Genomic DNA, 18053 nt, shown 5'->3' on the forward strand with positions numbered 1-18053 from the left:
ACTAGGAATGCCCTCTGCTGGGGTCCCCCAGAAAGCACACAGCACTGAATCTCTGTCCCTCTGAGTTGAGTACAATTCATCCCACATCCTCCTCCAGAGTGCATCACGTCACTGCCCCATTGCCGCTTTCCTTCAAGCTCAAGCTCAGCCTTAGGTTCAGCTCTTACTTGAGGGCTGTTGAGCCCACCTCATCCTTCCAAATGTTATGAGAAGCCCACAGGCCAAGCCCTCTAATGGATGACTCTTCCCCCTCGGTCCTTTCCCCTTCCTTCCTTCCTTCCTTTCTTCCTTCTTCCTTCCTTCCCTCCCTCCCTCCCAGCCTCACCTAACACCAGCACTAGCTGAAGCACTTCTGTTCCTGACCCTCCCTAGCGTCAGTGACAAGCACTCAGAGTTACTGTCACCATATTCTTTGGGTTTTTGTTTGTGTGTTTGTTTGGTTTTCCAAGACAGGGTCTGTCTGTAAGCCTTGGTTGTCCTGGACTCCATCTGTAGAGAGCTGGCATTGCAGGCATGCACCACACCCAGCTTGCTTCGGGGCTTTATACAGAGTAGTCTCAGCTTCTCTAGTAGGTTTTAGAGATTAGTGCTAGAAAGTAGGAGACTAATAAACCTCTGTGGCCAGATGATGTGAGTTGTGTATTACACCATTTTAGAGAAAGTAGAGATCAATAGTGGAAGTTTACAGCCGCTGAAGTCAGTACCATAATCCTACTCGGAGCTCTTCGGTGCCTTGTAAGAGGCCAGCGACCCTTCACCTCAGCTTCCATTCCCTTACAGTACTGGCCACATGTCTGGGTTGTGAGCTGGCCTTTCCCTGCGTCTGTTTGGACCCTAAAACACAAAGTAGCTCGTTTGACTTGGTTTGTGTTGTGCATACACAAAGGTGGCAGGGCTGGCTGTACTGTAGAGACGGCAGTGCCTGCAGCTGGACTTCTGCTGTGGTGCCATTTCACATGTCATGTGTCTTGCCCTTAGCAGCCCATCTTTCACTCTTGAGCTGTGCTGATCCAGGAAAAGAAAGCCCTATTCATTTTACCTTCTGTCCCTAAATCTCCTTCCTCAAGGATAAACAGCCTTTCCAAAATGTCCTTTAAAAACTTTTTTACTCAGCCAGGCAGCGGTGGTGGTGGTGCACACTTTTACTCCCAGCACTCGGGAGGCAGAGGCAGGTGGATCATTGTGAGTTTGAGGCCAGCCTGGTCTACAAAGTGAGTCCATGACAGCCAAGGCTACACAGAGAAACCCTATCTTTTTCTGTTTGTTTGTTTGTTTGTTTGTTTGAGACAGGTTTCTCTGTATAGCCTTGGCTGAGAAACCCTGTCTTGAAAAAAAAATTTTTCCCCTCTGTCTACATGTCCAACTCACTGTTTATTTGCCTCTAAGGCTTGTATCACCAAGATCAGCCTTTTGTCTATTTTGTTTTTGTTTTTGTTTTTTGAGACAGGGTTTTTCTGTGTAGCCTTGACTGTCCTGGCCTTGCTTTGTAGACCAGGCTGGCCTCTGCCTCCCAAGTGCTGGGATTAAAGTGTATGCCACATCATCCGGCTGCTTTTTGTTTTTTTAAAATAAGATTCATTTTCTCTCTCTCTTTTTTTGTTTTTTTGTTTTTGGTTTTTGTTTGTTTGTTTGTTTTTCGAGACAAGGTTTCTCTATGTAGCCTTTGCTTTCCTGGACTCACTTTGTAGACCAGGCTAGCTTTGAACTCACAGGGATCCACCTGCCTCTGCCTCCCCAGTGTTGAGATTAAAGGTGTGTGCCACCACATCTAGTTTGATTTATTTTCTCTTTAATGGACGTTTTGCCTTCATGTATGTGTGCGCACCACGTTGTACGTGGTCCCTGCAGAGGTCAGAAAGGGGGTGTTGGACTGCCTGGAATTGGGGGTGGTTTTGAATTACCACATAGGTTCTGGGAGTTGAAACTCGGTCCTCTGTAATAACAAGTACTCTTAACCCCTGAGCTGTTTCTCCAGCCCCTAGATTTATTTTGTTTTTAATGTTTGTGTATGGGTATACCCATGTGAGCACAGTGCCTTCAGAGAACGGAAATGTTGGAGTTATGGGCATATGTGAGCCTCTTGAAATGGGTGCTGGGGGTAGAAGGCAGGGCTCCTCTGGAAGAGCAACAATCACTGCTAAGGCGTCTCCAGCTCCTCCCCTTCTCCTCTCCCTCCTCCTCTTCCTCTTCCTCTTTTTCCTTTTGGTTTTTAGACAAAGTTTTTCATTGACAAGCCTGAAGCTTGTGATCTTCTTGCCTCAGTTTCTTGAGTGACTGGGATCACACACCTATGTGTGTGCACAGGCTCCCTCTTAGAAAGTTAATTAAAATTGAGATAAGATCTTAGGTAGCTGGTCTCAAGCTCAATCTGCCTCTGCTTCCTGAGTGCTGGGACCATACCTGGCTCCCTTCTCCCTGTCTCTAGGTGTCTCTGTTTCTTTGTCTCTGTCTGTCTCTGTCTCTCTGTGTGTCTCTCTCTCTGTCTCTGTCTCTCTCCTTGTGGCTTTGGCTGTTCTGGATTCACTTTGTAGACCAGGCTGGCCTCAAGCTCACATCCATCTACCTGCCTCTGCCTCCTGAGTGCTGGGATTAAAGGGGTGCCGCACCTCGCCCGGCGATCCCAGGGCTTTGTACACATTAGACACACACTCGTCTAACTAACCAGCCGCATCCCCGGCTCTTTTGTTGGCTCTCTGGGAATAATCCCACTCCCATTGTAAAGTACCCTCTTCCAGCCAGCAAGACAGCTTAGTGAGTAAAGGTGTGCACGTATACGTTAGACGCGTGCAAAGCATACAAAAAGCACACAGCACATTCATGCACACACACGACACAATCACATGAACAAATGCATAAAGCTTGAAATCATTTGTTCCTGGGAAATCTTTGTCAATCCTTGTTTGGTTAATTAATATGGGCTGGAGAGTTGGGTCAGTGGTTAAAGAGCACTGGTTGCTCTTGCAGAGAACCTGGGTTCTATTCACAGAACTCACACGCAGCTCATATGTAGGAACTATGTTCCAGGGGCGCCAACACCCTCATCTGGCCTTTGGCCATCAGGCATTCTTGTAGTACACAGGTGCACATGCAACAGAATTCCCATACATGTAAGATAATCTTTGCCATTGGTGGCACATGTCTTTAATTCCAGCACTCAGGAGGCAGAGGCAAGCAAATCTCTGAGTTCAAGGACAGTCTGGTCTAGAGATGGAATTTCAGGACAGCCAGGGCTACGGAGATAAAAGAAACTCTTGTCTCTGAAAACAGCAGCACCAAAACAAAACAACATTCCATGTATCCATCCATCTGTCTTCTGTTTGAGACAAGGTCTCTTTCTCTCTCTCTTTTCTTTTCCTCCCTGAGACAGGGTCTCTCTGTGTAGCCTTGGCTGTTCTGGACTAGCTCTGTAGACCAGGTTGGCCTTGAACTCAGCAATCTGCCTACCTTTGCCTTCCTGAGTACTGGGGTTACAGGCATGGGGTGCTGCGCTTAGCCACCATTCCATTCTGATAAGAAATTTTAGGCTGGGGCTGGAGAGATGGCTCAGAGGTTAAGAGCACTGGCTGCTCTTCCAAATGGTCCTGAGTTCAATTCCCAGCAACCACATGGTGGCTCACAACCATCTATAATGTGATCTGATGCCCTCCTCTGCCGTGCAGATGTACATGCAGGCAGAGCACTGTATACATAACAATAAATAAATAAATCTTAAAAAAAAAAAAAAAGAAAAGAAAAGAAATTTTAGGCTTTTTTCCCCCCCCCTGATTCTCATACATCTTGAGATTGTACCATCTCAAGTTTGTCCTAGTCAGTGGTCACACTGTCGTGGGCAGAGTGGTTTGGGATCTTTAGGCAGAACTTTGTAGTGCTGGTCACCTCAGGTTTATGCTGATTGCCAGGCTTGAGACCCTGAGAGCTAAAGCTGTAGGAATGCCCCACCGTGCCGGGCCTCACCATAGCTGTGATAAAGTGTAAGCTGACATTTGCTTTATTTTACTTCTGTAGAGTTCCTACTTGATTTAATACTTTGTTGGCTGCTAGTGTTGCTTTTCGGGAAGTTGGAGTCTTGTCTCCCACAGCCTTTGGCTAGGTGGCTGCTTAGTGACTCAGCTGTGACATACCCCTCCCTCTGGGGTTCAGTTATCTCATTTGAAGGATGTCCCCGGGCAGATGAGATGGTTGTTGCGATAGTCCTTCCAGCTGGGTGGCCCAGGCTTCCGGGTGCCCTTTCAACTCCTTGCCTGTGGAATTTCTGCCTCCTTGCCTATGTGCTGTCCTCCCTTGCACGGTTACTTTAGCTCTTTTTCTTTTTTTCTTTCTTTCTTTTTTCTGTGTGTGTGTGTGTGTGTGTGTTGGAGATGGAACCCATGGCTTCTTTCATGCTAGGCATGTCCTGTACCTGGGAGCTGCACTCCTTGGCCTGTGGAGCCTCTCCTCCTCTCCTTAAAACTGTATTTATTTTTTTTTTTTTTTTTTTTTTTTTTTGGTTTTTTCGAGACAGGGTTTCTCTGTGTAGCCTTGGCCATCCTGGACTCACTTTGTAGACCAGGCTGGCCTCGAACTCACAGCGATCCGCCTGCCTCTGCCTCCCGAGTGCTGGGATTAAAGGCGTGCGCCACCACGCCCGGCTTAAAACTGTATTTATTTAACAGTGCTGGTGGTGACTTTAATCCCAGCACTTGGGAGCCAGAAGCAGGGGATGCCTGGGAGTTTGAGGCCAGCCTGGCTAACATAATCCCAGGACAGCCATACTGCGTGACGAGACATAGTGTGTGTGTGTGCCCATGCGTAAGTACACATAGTACATTGGGAGATGAGAGAGCAGCGCGGCGGCATGTGCTGAACCGTCCCACCTGCCAATGCCTCTTCTAACCAGTGCCCATTGGCCAGTCATTGTTGAGGGTGCCCGCCCTATTCGTCCTGGGCCTCAGCTATCGCTTGTTCTAGGTATACCGTTTGTAGTCACCAGCTGTTGGACTTGTTGGCTTGGGAAATGTATCTTCCTTTTGGGGCTTTGTCTTTCTATTTGACATCGCTGTTAAGTACTTAGTATGACTGTAGATCCTTGGGCTTTCTAAGAAGTGGACAGCTCACAGCCCAGACAGTGGATCTCATACCGAAACGTCTGATGCAGCCTCTTCCGGTGGGCGAGATGAGTCAGCGGGTCAGCTAGCCTGATTTCTTCCTTGAGTTTGACTTCAGGTAACCAAATGTTTGAAGGAGCGAACCACCTTCCACAAGTTGTCATTTTGTATCCATATACACGCTGTGGCCTGCTCATGCGCAACCCCCCAGAATGAATAAATGAATGAATGAATCTAAGAAAAAATGATTCAAGCTGGGTGTGGTGGGCGCATGCCTTTAATCCCAGCACTTGGGAGGTAGACGCAGGTGTATGGCTTTGAGTTTGAGGGCAGCCTGGTTTACAGAGCTATTCCAGCACAGCCAAGGCTACACAGAGAGACCCTGTCTCAAAAAAAAGAAAGAAAAGAAAAAATTGATTCAGATTCTGACTGGTGAGTCTGTAGTGGGCCCTTTGCACCTGCTAGAAGGGTGTGGGGGGAGGCTAGGGCTGGAGCCTGTTGGGGACTCTCACCTTTCCTGTCTTGCCTCCTGAATTCTCACTTACACTTTTTGTTTGTTTGTTTGTTTTTGGACAAGGTCTCACTCTGTAACTCTGTAGCCCTGATCGTCCTGGACCTCACAAGAGGTCCCTGAATTCCCACTTACACTTGCCTAGGAGGGCTTTTTTGTTGCTGGTTTGTTTGTTTGAGCTCTTGTTGTGTTGCAGGTAGCCTGGTTTCTTGTAACAGTTCATCGCACTTTGAAATTATTATTCAGTTTTGTCAGAGAGGACTCATCAGCTGTCTCCAGCTAGAGTGGCCGGTGCTGGGAATGAATAACAAAGCTGTGGCTTTGAGCCGAGGCACACAGCCTGATGTGGGGCCGCACAGTGCATCTTTCCAGGCCTTCCTGGTGACACCAGTCCACTCTGTCCTCCCCTCGGGACCGGGTTTCTCTGTGTAGCCCTGGCTGTCCTGGGCTCCCTTTGTAGACCAGGCTGGCCTCAAGCTCAGAGATCCGCTTGCTTCTGCCTCCCACGCCTGATCTACTGTGTGCTTTCTTATAGTGAGGGTTATTTGCTTAGGGAGCAGCATGTTTGAGCAGGTGGTCTGGGTCCAGGCAGGTCTCATTTTGGGGCACGCCATGTCAGGATTGGCTTGGAATATGCCATAGGCTAATGTGAGCATCATTTTCCTGTATGTGCAACAGAGCTGGTCTTGGGCTGGAGGAGCAGGAGGCCGGGCCTGTCTCTGATCCTATCACTTGTGTTCTTAGAGCCTGAGTGCTGCATTTCATAGAAGCCGTGACAAGAGGAGGGCTCTTGGCACCTGAAGTGCCTGTTGCTTTCCAGGAGGATGGTTTGGGAGAGAGCCAGGAGTGGCTGGCTAGCCTCCAAGTCTGGGCTAAATTATTTGGCTGGGCTTGCCCAGAGCAACTTACTACCAAGCCCAAACCTAAAGGGCAGGAGGTCACCACACGGGCTAGGGTTATTCTTGGAGAAGCAGCAAGCCCAGCCTAGCCCTCAGTGCAGGCTGCATGGCAGTCTTTACTTTGTTGTTTCTTTTGGTGGAGGAAGAGTGTTGTTTTGGTTTTGTGGCACTAGAGTTGAACCCACGGCCTTACAGAAGCTGGGCAAGCGTGCTAGTGGTGAGCTAGGCTTCCAGGCCTCCAGGGGTAGGAAGGGAAGGAGCCTGAGCTCTCCCAAGCCGCCGTGTAGTTAGGCCCTTCCTGGGAGTGAGGAGCGTTGGCCACAGCCCCCTCCCAAGTCAGCCTTTAGATCCCACCCTGCTACCTATGTGCTCTTTTTCTGTGGGCAAGTTGCCTAACCCCCGAGAACCTTATCGGCAGCTGGAGGGAGAGATAATGGACCTTACAGGCCTGTGGGAGGCTTCAGTGAGACCAGACCTGCTCAGACCTGTCCAGTCAGTGCACAGCCCCCCACCCAGACCTATCTCACTTGGGCAGATGAGATGCCTGTGGGCTGTGCTAGAAGGCCAGGGTGGGTAGGGTTTCATGGAGGAGCCCAGGATGGGGACAGGCTAAACGGAGTCTGAGGTGTGACTGTGCCCACAGCTAGGCCCTGGCTGGGGCTTTGGGAATCCCCAGTTGCTTAATCTCTCCCAGACAGCCCAGGTTAGGGTGAGCCACAGGTGGAAAATGAGATTCCTGCAACAGGGAGTGACATGTCTGGGGGCCTCTCTGACACAGTCAGAAGCCATTAAATCTCTGGGCTATAGAAGCTGCCTGGTGGCTGTGCTGTGATCTTCAGTGCTCCTGGTGTCACATCTTACCCTTTACCTGGTGGTGGCACTCAGGAGGAGGACTGTGCTTCTGCCTTGTACACGGAAGCACACTTCTGGTACAGTATCAGTAGTTGCACGGGCAAGGCAGGATGAGGCTCTCAAGAGGGCTGAGTGGATAGACGGCCCCTTCCCTGGCCTTTTCCCTTTTCACCAGGCCTGCTGGCTGGGTGTGAAGCAGAGGAATTCCAGTCCAGGTGCCCTGGGATGCCTCCAGGAGGGTTCATTCCTGCCTGAGGGGATCAGGCATTGAGCAGAAGGGTGAGGAGCATCATGTGGCTTGAAACCACACCCTGGGTCTGGGCCTGTAGTCCTCTGGTCCTAGAAGCTGGCCTACCAGCTTGGGTTCCAGAGGGAGTCACAGGAAGCTCGGTAGCCAGCGCGCGCTGAGCCTGCAGCCTCTGGGGACCATGGCACTAGGAAAGGTGGGTGTCCAGGCTGATTTGAGGCAGCACTTTTTGGAAGGGGTAGAATGGAGACCTTTTCAGTTTCCTGCTTAAGCAAGAATCACCTTTATCCTAAAACCTTTCTCAGCTCTTCCATGCTGAGCCATAACAGTGCCCCTGTCCTGTCGTAGGGTACAGGGAAGAGAAGCCCTCTTCACTAGTCCTTGAGCCTTTGTGGGCACTGTGACCCTCTCAGTGGGTTCACGGGTGGCCGTTCCCCCAGCCAGGTTCCATTCTGAGGGTAGGAGGCAGATGGAGAGGGTGGGAAGGCTCTGTGAATGCCTGTGTGTAGGCAGGGAGATGGGGTGACTGGATCCTGAGATTGTGGGGGCATGGGGGAAGGGAGGGAGGCTTGGAAGCATTGTGCTGGGCTGGGGTTTTGACTGACTCTGGAGACACGGCGGGCCTGTGCTACTGTGGCTGCTCTGCCAACATAAGCCTGCACTGATGTGCGCCACCTTTGCCTTTTGTAGAGCTTGATATGAATGTCCTCATGTGTGTGTGTGTGTGTGTGTGTGTGTGTGTGTGTGTGTGTGTTGGTCGTGGGGGGTCTGGGGGATCAAATGCGGGCCAGGCTTGATGGCAAGTGCCTGTATTCATGGGGCCATGTAGCTGCCCTTGTTTGTTTGTTTGTTTTCTGAGACAGGGTGTCTACATAGCTCTTGACTATTTTGGAACTCAAGATCTGGCTGGCCTTGAACTCACAGAGAGAACCCATGTCTACCTCCTAAGTGCTAGGTTTAAAGAGTGTGCTACTGTGCCAGGCTGGCTCTTGTTTTTCCGACAAGTCTCACTCTGAAGCTCAAGCTGGTTTTCAGAATGTGATCCGTGTGCTTTAGCCTTTCAGTTACCAAGGTTACAGATCTGAGTCATCCTATCTGGTTTAAAGTGTAAAGTTGACTTTGTTTTGTTTTTTGTTTTTTTCAAGACAGGGTTTCTCTGTGTAGCATTGGCTGTCCTGGACTCACTTTGTAGACCAGGCTGGCTTCGAACTCACAGAGATCCGCCTGCCTCTGCTTTCCAAGTGCTGGGATTAAAGGTGTGAGCCACCACGCCCGGCTAAAGTTGACCTTTTCTTTCTTTTAGTGTTTTTTTTCTTTTCTTTTCTTTTTCCAAGACAAGGTTTCTTGGTGTTATCTTGGTTGGCCTGGACTCGGCTTTGTAGACCAGGCTGGCCTCAAACTCACCACTGCCTCTGCCTTATACGTGCTGGGATTAAAGGCCACCACACCTGGCTGTAGTTTGACTTTTAATTTTTCCCAAAATGGAATGGCGCAAAGTCAATAAGCTAGTAGAAAATTGTGTAAATTTTGAGGTAGGTCTATGTTACGTGTAATCCCACCTCTTGGGAGATGGAGATCAGGAATTGAAGGGCATCTCTGCTATGTGGAAGCCAGCCTGGGATATACGCAGCCCTATCTAAAAGACAAAGCATTAGGATTTTGACCCATGGGTTAGTGATTATTTGACCCTGCTAACCAAAGGGTAAGCCGCTAGCTCGCTGTAGTTATGGGATGTTGTGAGGCTGCGCTAACATTTAAAAGGCTTGTGTCTTTTTGATCCCAGCACCCAGGAGGCTGAGGCCTGAAGATCTGAGTTCAAGAGTGAGTTCCAGGACATCCAGAGCCACACAAGGAAACCCTGTCTCGAAAAACTGAAGGGAGCTGGAAGCTTGGCGGGGGCAGTATGGTGTGTGTGTGCTGTTCTGTACCTGTGCTGTGTATGCTAGCCCCTCTCTGGGCTCACAGCCTGCCCCCAGCGGGAGGGGCACATGCCTCTGCCTTCTGTCATGTGAAGAAGAGAAAGAGGAGGTTAAGTGTAGTGGGTGTGTATTATTCCATCTGCCAGGCTGCATGCTGTTGTCTCATGTGGGGGCTGGAAAGATAACCCAGAATTGTATTATTCCTTCTAGTCATGTTTACAGTGGAGCAAGCTGGACCTTGTGTGTGGAGGTCGGACTTGCTGGGGCCCACCCACAGGGGAAGCTTGCCCCGACAAGAGGGCAGTTTCTGTGCTGGCCTTCTCTTACCTTTCCCTGGGCTTCTGAAGGATTTGTTTTGGTCAGCCCTGAGATTCAAGGTCGCCTGGCCCAATGCCCCCATGCCTATAGGTGCTCCTCAGCCAGGCTTGTTAACCTGATAGGAGCTGCTGGGTGTTTGCCTGTATCTGCATCCTGTTTTAGGGAAGTCTATCTGACTTTTCCTGGGCTGCTGTACCTAGCCATGTTCCTCAGCCTTTAGTCTCCCAGGCTATGGCTTCTCCAAGAAAAGTTGGTAAGATAGCTAGCTGCCTGTCTTTAGGACTGGGAAGAAAAGAACAATGGGTCCTCCCGTGGGGCGAAGGTCTGAGTTGGGCCGGTGAGTTGTCAGATTGGGTTTGCACCAGCTCCCCCTGGTGGAAGGAACAGGAAGAGTGTGACTCCTTGCCTTGCTAGACCTTGGTCAGCCACTCAGCCTAACCGTGGCTGGACAAGTGCCTGGCAGGGCTGCTCAGCAGGCACTCCCTGAGTGGTGTCTAGCTGGTGTCCCAGTCCCTGCCAAGGGCTCTGTGACTCAGGATTTGACCGTGGCTGCGCAGGGGGCTGGTTTAGGCTGAGGGCTCTGGCTGGCTAAGATGGGTTCCGTGGCTCTCTGTAGTCACTGGTGTCCATCTTGCCAGTTCTGCTGGCTTCACTTCTGTCCACTGTCCCCTTAGTGAGCAGCTCACTGAAGCTCCAGAGCTGGCCTTTGTTCTGTGGCCTTTGGCATAATGAGCCCCCTCTGAAACGGGAGCCGCTCCAGGGCTGGAGTGACAGCTGACAGCCTGAAGCCTAAGGCCTGCACCCCAGGTCTGGTCACATTCCTGAGGGACCTGCCCTCGTGGCCCTAGGGATGGTGTGGGGGAAGGGCTGTCACAGATGGGTTCCTGGCAGCTACAGGCTCTACTCTAGCCAGTTCCAGGAGAGACCACGCTCTTCTTTATGGAGCACAGGGGCCCAGAACCTCAAGATGCCTCCTCCTGTAGGGCCCAGAGCGGTGGCGGGAGCACCCCTCTCCTGGGACTGATGTTGGCCCCTTTGCTGGGTTGGGCTCTAGATAGAAGGGCCTGTTGCCAAGGGAAGAAGGGAAGGGAGGCCTCGGTCAGATCAGCTCTTATAAATAGCCTTCCACAAGTGGCTGCGGTTGACCTTTTGTTATGTAAATATGGCCAGCCTTGCCTCCTGCCACACAGCTGTGCCTGGCTTTAGCCTCCCAAGATGGCTGTTCTGGAACCCTCTTATGTAGAGCAAGCTGGCCTTGAACTTACAGATGCCCTCGTGTCTCTGGTAGTATTGGGACTAAAGGCGTGGGGCTTCTACAATGGGCAAGGCAGTGCCTCCTAGCCGCTTATACCTGATACTAGGTCTCCCGGTCTTTTTTTTTTTTTTTTTCCTTTCCCCCCCTTGCTCTGTGGCCTGAGGCGTTGTGGACCTCTTTGGGAGTAGAGATTCCTCTCTCATGCTCCTCATGTTCCTACTCCCTCACTGATACCTGCCCTCCTCTCCTCAGGTAACTGGGCTTTGATGCACCTTCAGGAAGTCTGCGCGCTCAAGGAGGCCACCCCCGCCGGCTGCTGCTCACATGGTTTCTGGGCCCCTGGCACTCCGGTAGGCCTGGGAGGAAGAGTCACACTGGTCTCCAGTCCTTGGGGCTTTCTGAGTCTCTTACAGCTTTGTAGCATGGATTCCGTTGTGGCCTGTGTACAGTGCAGGCAGCCCGCCTGCCCGTGGGTGGCTAAGGCTTGTGGCCCAGGCCGTGGGCACTAGCCTCCCGTGTCTCTCCAGCCAGGCCTGGGCCTGACGTGGAGACCTGAAGCTGTTTCTACCTAGCTGAAGGAGAAGGCTTGGTTCTCACCGTGTCCCGCCTCTCAGGTCTTGCTTTGTGGTGGCCGCAGGCCTTCCCTAAGAGCAGTAGTAGCATTCCTGTCACATTTGTGTTGATATGCAGTGTTAGGGTTTCCTTCTCTGAACAAGGGCAGCTGTTGGGCTGAAGAGAATTTCTTTATCAAGGGAGGGGAGCAGGCAGGGCGTAGCAGGCCATCCCAGTGGAAGATAGACCGGGAGCCTTTCCAGGAAAGGGTGGGGCATCTTTGGGTGGTCCTGAGCTTCAGAGTAGTGCAGCTAATTATTCAGATTGGACCCGGAAGCCAGGCACGTTCTTTTAGTAATGGTGCTCTGGAGGCAGAGGGAGGCCTGTTTCTTTCTTTCTTTTTTCTTTTTGATTTTTCGAGACAGGTTCTCTCTATGTGGCCTTAGCTGTCCTGGACTCCCTTTGCAGACCAGGTTGGCCTCGAACTCACACCGATCCACCTGCCTCTGCCTCCTGAGTGCTGGGATTAAAGGCATGCTCCACCACTGCCCAGTGCTTGCCCCCACACTTTAATAAAAAGATTTATTACATATACAGTGTTTTGCCTGCTTGTGCACCTGCATGCCAGAAGAGGGCACCAGATCTCATTATAGATGGTTATGAGCCACCGTGTGGTTGCTGGGAATTGAACTCAGGATCTCTGGAAGAGCAGACAGTGCTCTTAACCTCTGAGCCATCTCTCCTGCGCTGAGATAGATTTCTTAGAAGTCCAGGCCAGACTGTCTTAAAAAAAAAAAAAAAAAAAAAAGGAATAGTTGGGGGTGGTACAGAGCTATCTATGCTGTTGGCCTTGCTGCTTCACAGCTGGCAGCTGTGTCTCCATGGCTGTGGTCTCAGGACACTGACATCTCCTTGGCACTAGTGTTGTGGTCCTTGTGCTGTTGTGGAGTTGAGACTGCAGCTGAGGTCTCTGTGGAGTGCTGCTTCGGACCTCCTGGGGCCTTTGGCACCCTTTACCAAGCCTGCTCTGCTGGAGGATCCCTGTGGAGGGTCCTGTTCCGGCTGAGTTGCTTCTCTGCCTGGACCCCACCTGGACACACTTGCTATACTGACAGATGCCTGTGCAGACCAGCAGGCACCGTGTGCTTGTTCGTCACCGCAGCTGGAGTCTATGCACCCCGTCTGCAGGGATGAGTGTGCTGTTTTCCCATGCTCCAGATGGCAGACAGCCCTTCCTAGAAAGGGCTCAGGGCCCACGAGGTCACAGTGCCCAGGTATCTCTGGACTCCTGTATAATGGTGAGGTCTGTAAGGACCCAATAGTTACAGGACATAGAATACAGTATTGGGGTCAGGACAAAGAGTTAGCAAGGAAGAAGCTTTGGCTGCCCAGAGGGGTGTTTGAGAGATGGTAGAACAAAGGTTACAGGCCAGAGACCAGCAAAGGAACTTGGTTTAGTTATAGTTTGTGGGGTGTTTTTTTTTTTTTTTTGTTTGTTTGTTTGTTTTGTTTTTTTGCCTTTTTTATAATTGTATTTATTTTATTTTTTAAAGATATTTATTTATTTTTATGTATACAGTGCTCTGCCTACATGTACACCTTAGGCCAGAGAGAGCATCAGATCGTATTATAGATGGTTGTGAGCCACCATGTGGTTGTTGGGAATTGAACTCAGGACCTTTGGAAGAACAGTCAGTGCTCTTAACCTCTGAGCCATCTCTTCAGGCCCCTTTTTTTGCCTTTTTATCTTTAAAAAATTTTAAACTTTTAGTATAAGGAAATTACCAACAACAACAACCACCAAAAAAACCCTCCTGGAAATGTGGGACGACCAGTCCTATGGGTTTGCAAGCCTAGGCAGGACTGGTTGGCTTCCTCTGTGGCCCTGCTCTGTTAGAGGGGCATGAGGGGCATATGCTCTCTGACCTCCAGAGCCACCTGCTGGTCACTTTGTAGGCTCTCCACATATGTCTCTGAGCCCATGGCCGACTTCAGCTACTTATTTATTTATTTATTTATTTATTTTGAGACAGGGTTTCTCTGTGTAGTCTTGGCTGTCCTGGATTCACTTTGTAGACCAGGCTGGCCTCGAACTCACAGTGATCCACCTGCCTCTGCCTCCCCAGTGCTGGGATTAAAGGCGTGTGCCACCATCGCCCAGCTGATGACTTCTTTGATAATTAAAGCAGTAACAAAGTAAAATTCAAAGCCCATTAAGCATTTTTTTTTTTTTTTTTTTTTTTGGTTTTTCAAGACAGGGTTTCTCTGTGTAGCCTTGGCTGTCCTGGACTCACTTTGTAGACCAGGCTGGCCTCGAACTCACAGCGATCCGCCTGCCTCTGCCTCCCGAGTGCTGGGATTAAAGGCACGCGCCACCACGCCCGGCTTCATTAAGCATTTTTTAAAGACTTACTGTAAGTGTGTGAATATTTTGCCTGCAAGTGTCTATGTGTGCCACTTGAATGGCTGCTGCCTGTGGCCGTCACAAGAGGCTCTGGTTACCGACGGTCGACGGTTGTGAAGTGCTCTTCGGCACTGAGCCCTCGGGGCAGCCTATAAAGCCCAGCTTTGCTGGCACCCTGGTTTATCATAACTGGTTCTCCCCATGTGAGTGATTGCCAGGGCGTGGGAGGATACACTCTGCTGTGTGCTGTTCCCCAGGAGGGTGGGATGGGGCCAGAGCCAGGCCTTCTGCAGGCTGCTGGTTAACTATCCTGCCTGTTCTTGCCCACAGGTGGTGCCCGTGGGCAGGGCGCAGGGACATGGGGCCAGACATGGAGCTTCCCAGCCATTCAAAACAGCTCCTGCTGCAGCTGAACCAGCAGAGGACCAAGGGCTTCCTGTGTGACGTCATCATCATGGTGGACAACTCCATCTTCCGGGCCCACAAGAATGTCCTGGCTGCTAGCAGCATCTACTTCAAGTCCCTGGTCCTGCACGATAACCTCATCAACCTAGACACAGACATGGTCAGTTCCAGCGTGTTCCAGCAGATACTGGACTTCATCTACACGGGCAAGCTGCTGCCCAGCGACCAGCCGTCTGAGCCAAACTTCAGCACCCTCCTCACCGCCGCCAGCTACCTCCAGCTGCCCGAGTTGGCAGCCCTCTGCCGCCGTAAACTGAAGCGAGCTGGCAAGCCCTTTGGTCCTGGACGAGTGGGTACCGCTGGCATGGGGCGACCAACCCGTAGTCAGCGGCTGTCCACAGCCTCTGTCATCCAGGCTCAGTATCCAGGGCTTGTAGATGGGCACAAAGGACACCCTGCTCCCCAGGAGCTCCCTCAGGCCAAAGGTTCAGATGATGAGCTTTTTCTGGGTAGCTCCACCCAGGAGAGCACACATGGCTTGGGCTTGGGGGCCTGCCCAGCTGGTGGGGAGGTGGGCTTGGGGGCCTGTAGCAACAGCACCAATGGGAGTAGTGGGGGCTGTGATCAGGAGCTAGGTCTGGACCTGTCCAAGAAGAGCCCACCCTTACCTCCCACAACCCCTGCCCCCCACCTCACTCCTGAGGACCCGGCCCAGCTGAGTGACAGCCAGCACGAGTCACCTGCACCCACTTCGGCCTCCGCCCTGCCTGTCGGCAACAGTGCCTCATATGTTGAGCTGGGGGCCACTCCTGAGGAGCCCATGGAGCTAGGCCCGGAGGAGAACCACCTGGGTCTGCTGGAAGGCCAGGGCGGGCAGCCTCGCAAGAGCCTGCGGCATTCTGCCCGCAAAAAAGATTGGAACAAGAAGGAGCCCGTGGCTGGGTCCCCGTTTGATCGGAGAGACACAGGAGCGAAGGGTCCCTGCCCAGGGGAGGAAGGCGAGGGGCCTGGGGACAAGGTTCCTAATGGCGTGCTGGCCAGCGGTGTTGGTGGAGGCGGCCCCAGTGGGTCATACGGGGAGCCGCCATATCCCTGCAAGGAGGAGGAGGAGAATGGCAAAGATGCAAGCGAGGACAGCGGGCAGAGCGGGAGCGAGGGGGGCAGCGGGCACACCGGGGCCCACTATGTGTATCGGCAGGAGGGCTACGAGACGGTGTCCTATGGGGACAACCTCTACGTGTGCATCCCCTGCGCCAAGGGCTTCCCCAGCTCCGAGCAGCTCAATGCTCACGTGGAGACACACACGGAGGAGGAGCTCTTCATCAAGGAAGAAGGGGCCTACGAGAACGAGACCGGCAGTGGGGGTGCAGAGGAGGAGGCTGAGGACCTGTCAACACCCAGCGCAGCCTACGCGGCCGAGCCGCGTCCTTTCAAGTGCTCGGTCTGTGAGAAGACCTACAAGGACCCAGCCACACTGCGGCAGCACGAGAAGACGCACTGGCTGACCCGGCCCTTCCCCTGCAACATTTGCGGCAAGATGTTCACACAGCGCGGCACTATGACCCGCCACATGCGGAGCCACCTGGGCCTGAAGCCCTTCGCGTGTGATGAGTGTGGCATGCGCTTCACCCGCCAGTACCGCCTCACAGAGCACATGCGGGTGCACTCGGGCGAGAAGCCCTACGAGTGCCAGCTCTGTGGGGGCAAGTTCACCCAGCAGCGCAACCTCATCAGCCACCTGCGCATGCACACGTCCCCTTCCTAGAAGCCAAAGACCCGAGGGAGCCCTCTGCAGACCTGCCACTTGGGAACCCACAGAAGGAGGAGTGAGAAGCTTGGTGGTGGGAGGGTTGAGCCCCAAAGTCTGGCAAGAAGATCCCGGCAGCCCCTCTGGCCCAGCCTCCCCACACCCAGAGCTTTAATCAACCGCGTACCAGGAGGAGCGCAGCTGTGGGTCTAGGCCTGTGCTCGCGGTGCTGGTGACTGTTCTACCTCCCGCCCCCACGCGGCTCCCCAGCTCCCGGAAGGGGCTGCTGAAGAGGCGGTGGGAGGCCATCGTGGGCACCAGTGGGACTGAGTTGGTCCCTTCCCTCCAGGCTGGGGGAGGCACAAGGCCCCCCGTGGCCAAAAGTGGTGCCTGGAGCAGGCCGTCCGCTGGCAGGGACCGCGACTGTGTGTGTGCATGTGTGCTTGTGTCTTTGCAGTGCAGTGTGACTCTGGTGTTGGGAAGCTGGTGCTGGGTGGCAGTTCCTTTCTCTTTGAACTGGGGTGGCAACTGCTAGCTGGCACTGGGACAGTCAGGGTGACCCCACTGCCTACCTCTCTACAACTAAAGAGCCCTCTGGGCCTGTAGTGTGCTGTTATTCCTACTGAGCTGTTCCTATTTCTTTTTTTACAGTTTTTAAAAGTTCTTTTTTTAAAACCAAAATGAACAATATTTTCCTCCTGCCTCGCTGGGGATGAGCCTGGGTCTGCAGACTGAATGTAACTGGGGCGGCTGCCCCTCTCTGTTATTTTCCCTAGTCCTGGTGCCTGGGCATGGTTGAACCTGCCTCTCCAAGGCCCAAAGGCTTCCCTGGTCCTGAGCCCTGCCTGCCTGGGCTCCCTCAGGAGACCATGCTTTTCCATAATTCCCAAGGGCTGTCCCTTGTCAGAGGTACTGGTTGTTACTGAGAGCCCCACCCTCCAGGAATTTTACAGGTTTGACTGTGAGAGGGTGGGCGGGAAGCTAGGCTTGGTGCCAGGGCCATCGGTACTCTTGTTCATGTGTGTGTGTGCGCGCGCGCGTGTGTGCGTGCCTCTGTGTGTGTGTTGCTTGTGCACAGATGCTTCACTTCCTTGCTCACTGAACAAGGTGGAGAGCCTTCTGATTTTTGCTACCTCTTGAATTCAATACCATAGTACAGTTGAGGCTGAGCTACTTGCTTTTGTTTTTCTATAGTGGGAGTGAGATGGGCTTGGGCAGGCCCGAGCCCCCTGTGGGCCCCGGTGTCCTCTGAAGGGATGTCTGCTGCCCGGCGGATGCTGTGTGTGGGCTAGGTGCTGGGCACCTGAGTACCAGAAGCCATGAGGAGGGAGCAGCTCCCTGCATGGGCCAGGGTGAGCCGAGGGTCGGCTCCACCTATGGACTTGACCAGCATAGGGTCAAGCTAACCCTTGCTTGGCTGTGGGCCAGCCGCAGGTGTTTCATGGGCTGCAGCAGGGACAAGGCAAGACCGAGACTGCCGGTGCTCTGCCACAGACGGGCCACAGCACTGGGCCCGCAGGCCTTGTGATCATGTTGTTTCATGGCGTCTCATTTTCCTTTTGATTTTTACTTCAGACCAAAAAATTCCAGAGTCACCCTCTGCCTCCACCCTTCAAGAGACCCTGTAGCCTGAGTTGAGTACCCGGTGATTGTCAGGTGTGGGGGTGAGGGTACCTGGCTAGGCCTCCACATAGTGCCCTTGCACTGAGCCAGTTCTTCATTGCCGCTTGCCTGTAATCTCAGTTCTCTGCTCTTGCAAATCTGACTGACACCTGAATGAAGACCCAGGTGCTAGTCCCTGCTCCCCCCCCCCCCCCCCAGCCCCCCCACCCACCAGCACTTAAACCACAGGAGCTGCGT

The 18053-nt window shown here is 52.5% G+C and overlaps 1 protein-coding gene across 2 annotated transcripts in view; it reads left to right on the forward strand.

The window, feature by feature from the left end:
- Hic2 (HIC ZBTB transcriptional repressor 2) overlaps nucleotides 1-16380 on the forward strand; it is a 28530-nt gene extending 12150 nt beyond the window's left edge. Inside the window, exons 2-3 of one of the 2 annotated variants that reach the window (XM_051150608.1) lie at nucleotides 11338-11435; nucleotides 14372-16380. In XM_051150608.1, coding sequence (XP_051006565.1) covers nucleotides 11410-11435; nucleotides 14372-16211 — 1866 coding nt within the window. In that variant the 5' untranslated portion in view covers nucleotides 11338-11409 and the 3' untranslated portion in view covers nucleotides 16212-16380. Of the gene's footprint in view, nucleotides 1-11328; nucleotides 11436-14371 lie in introns of those variants that run through there. The other variant, XM_051150609.1, reaches the window with a different exon arrangement.
- The last annotated feature ends 1673 nt before the right edge of the window (nucleotides 16381-18053 follow it).

This window comes from Acomys russatus, chromosome 8, assembly GCF_903995435.1.
Source record: "Acomys russatus chromosome 8, mAcoRus1.1, whole genome shotgun sequence".
NCBI classification, from domain to species: Eukaryota; Metazoa; Chordata; class Mammalia; order Rodentia; family Muridae; genus Acomys; species Acomys russatus.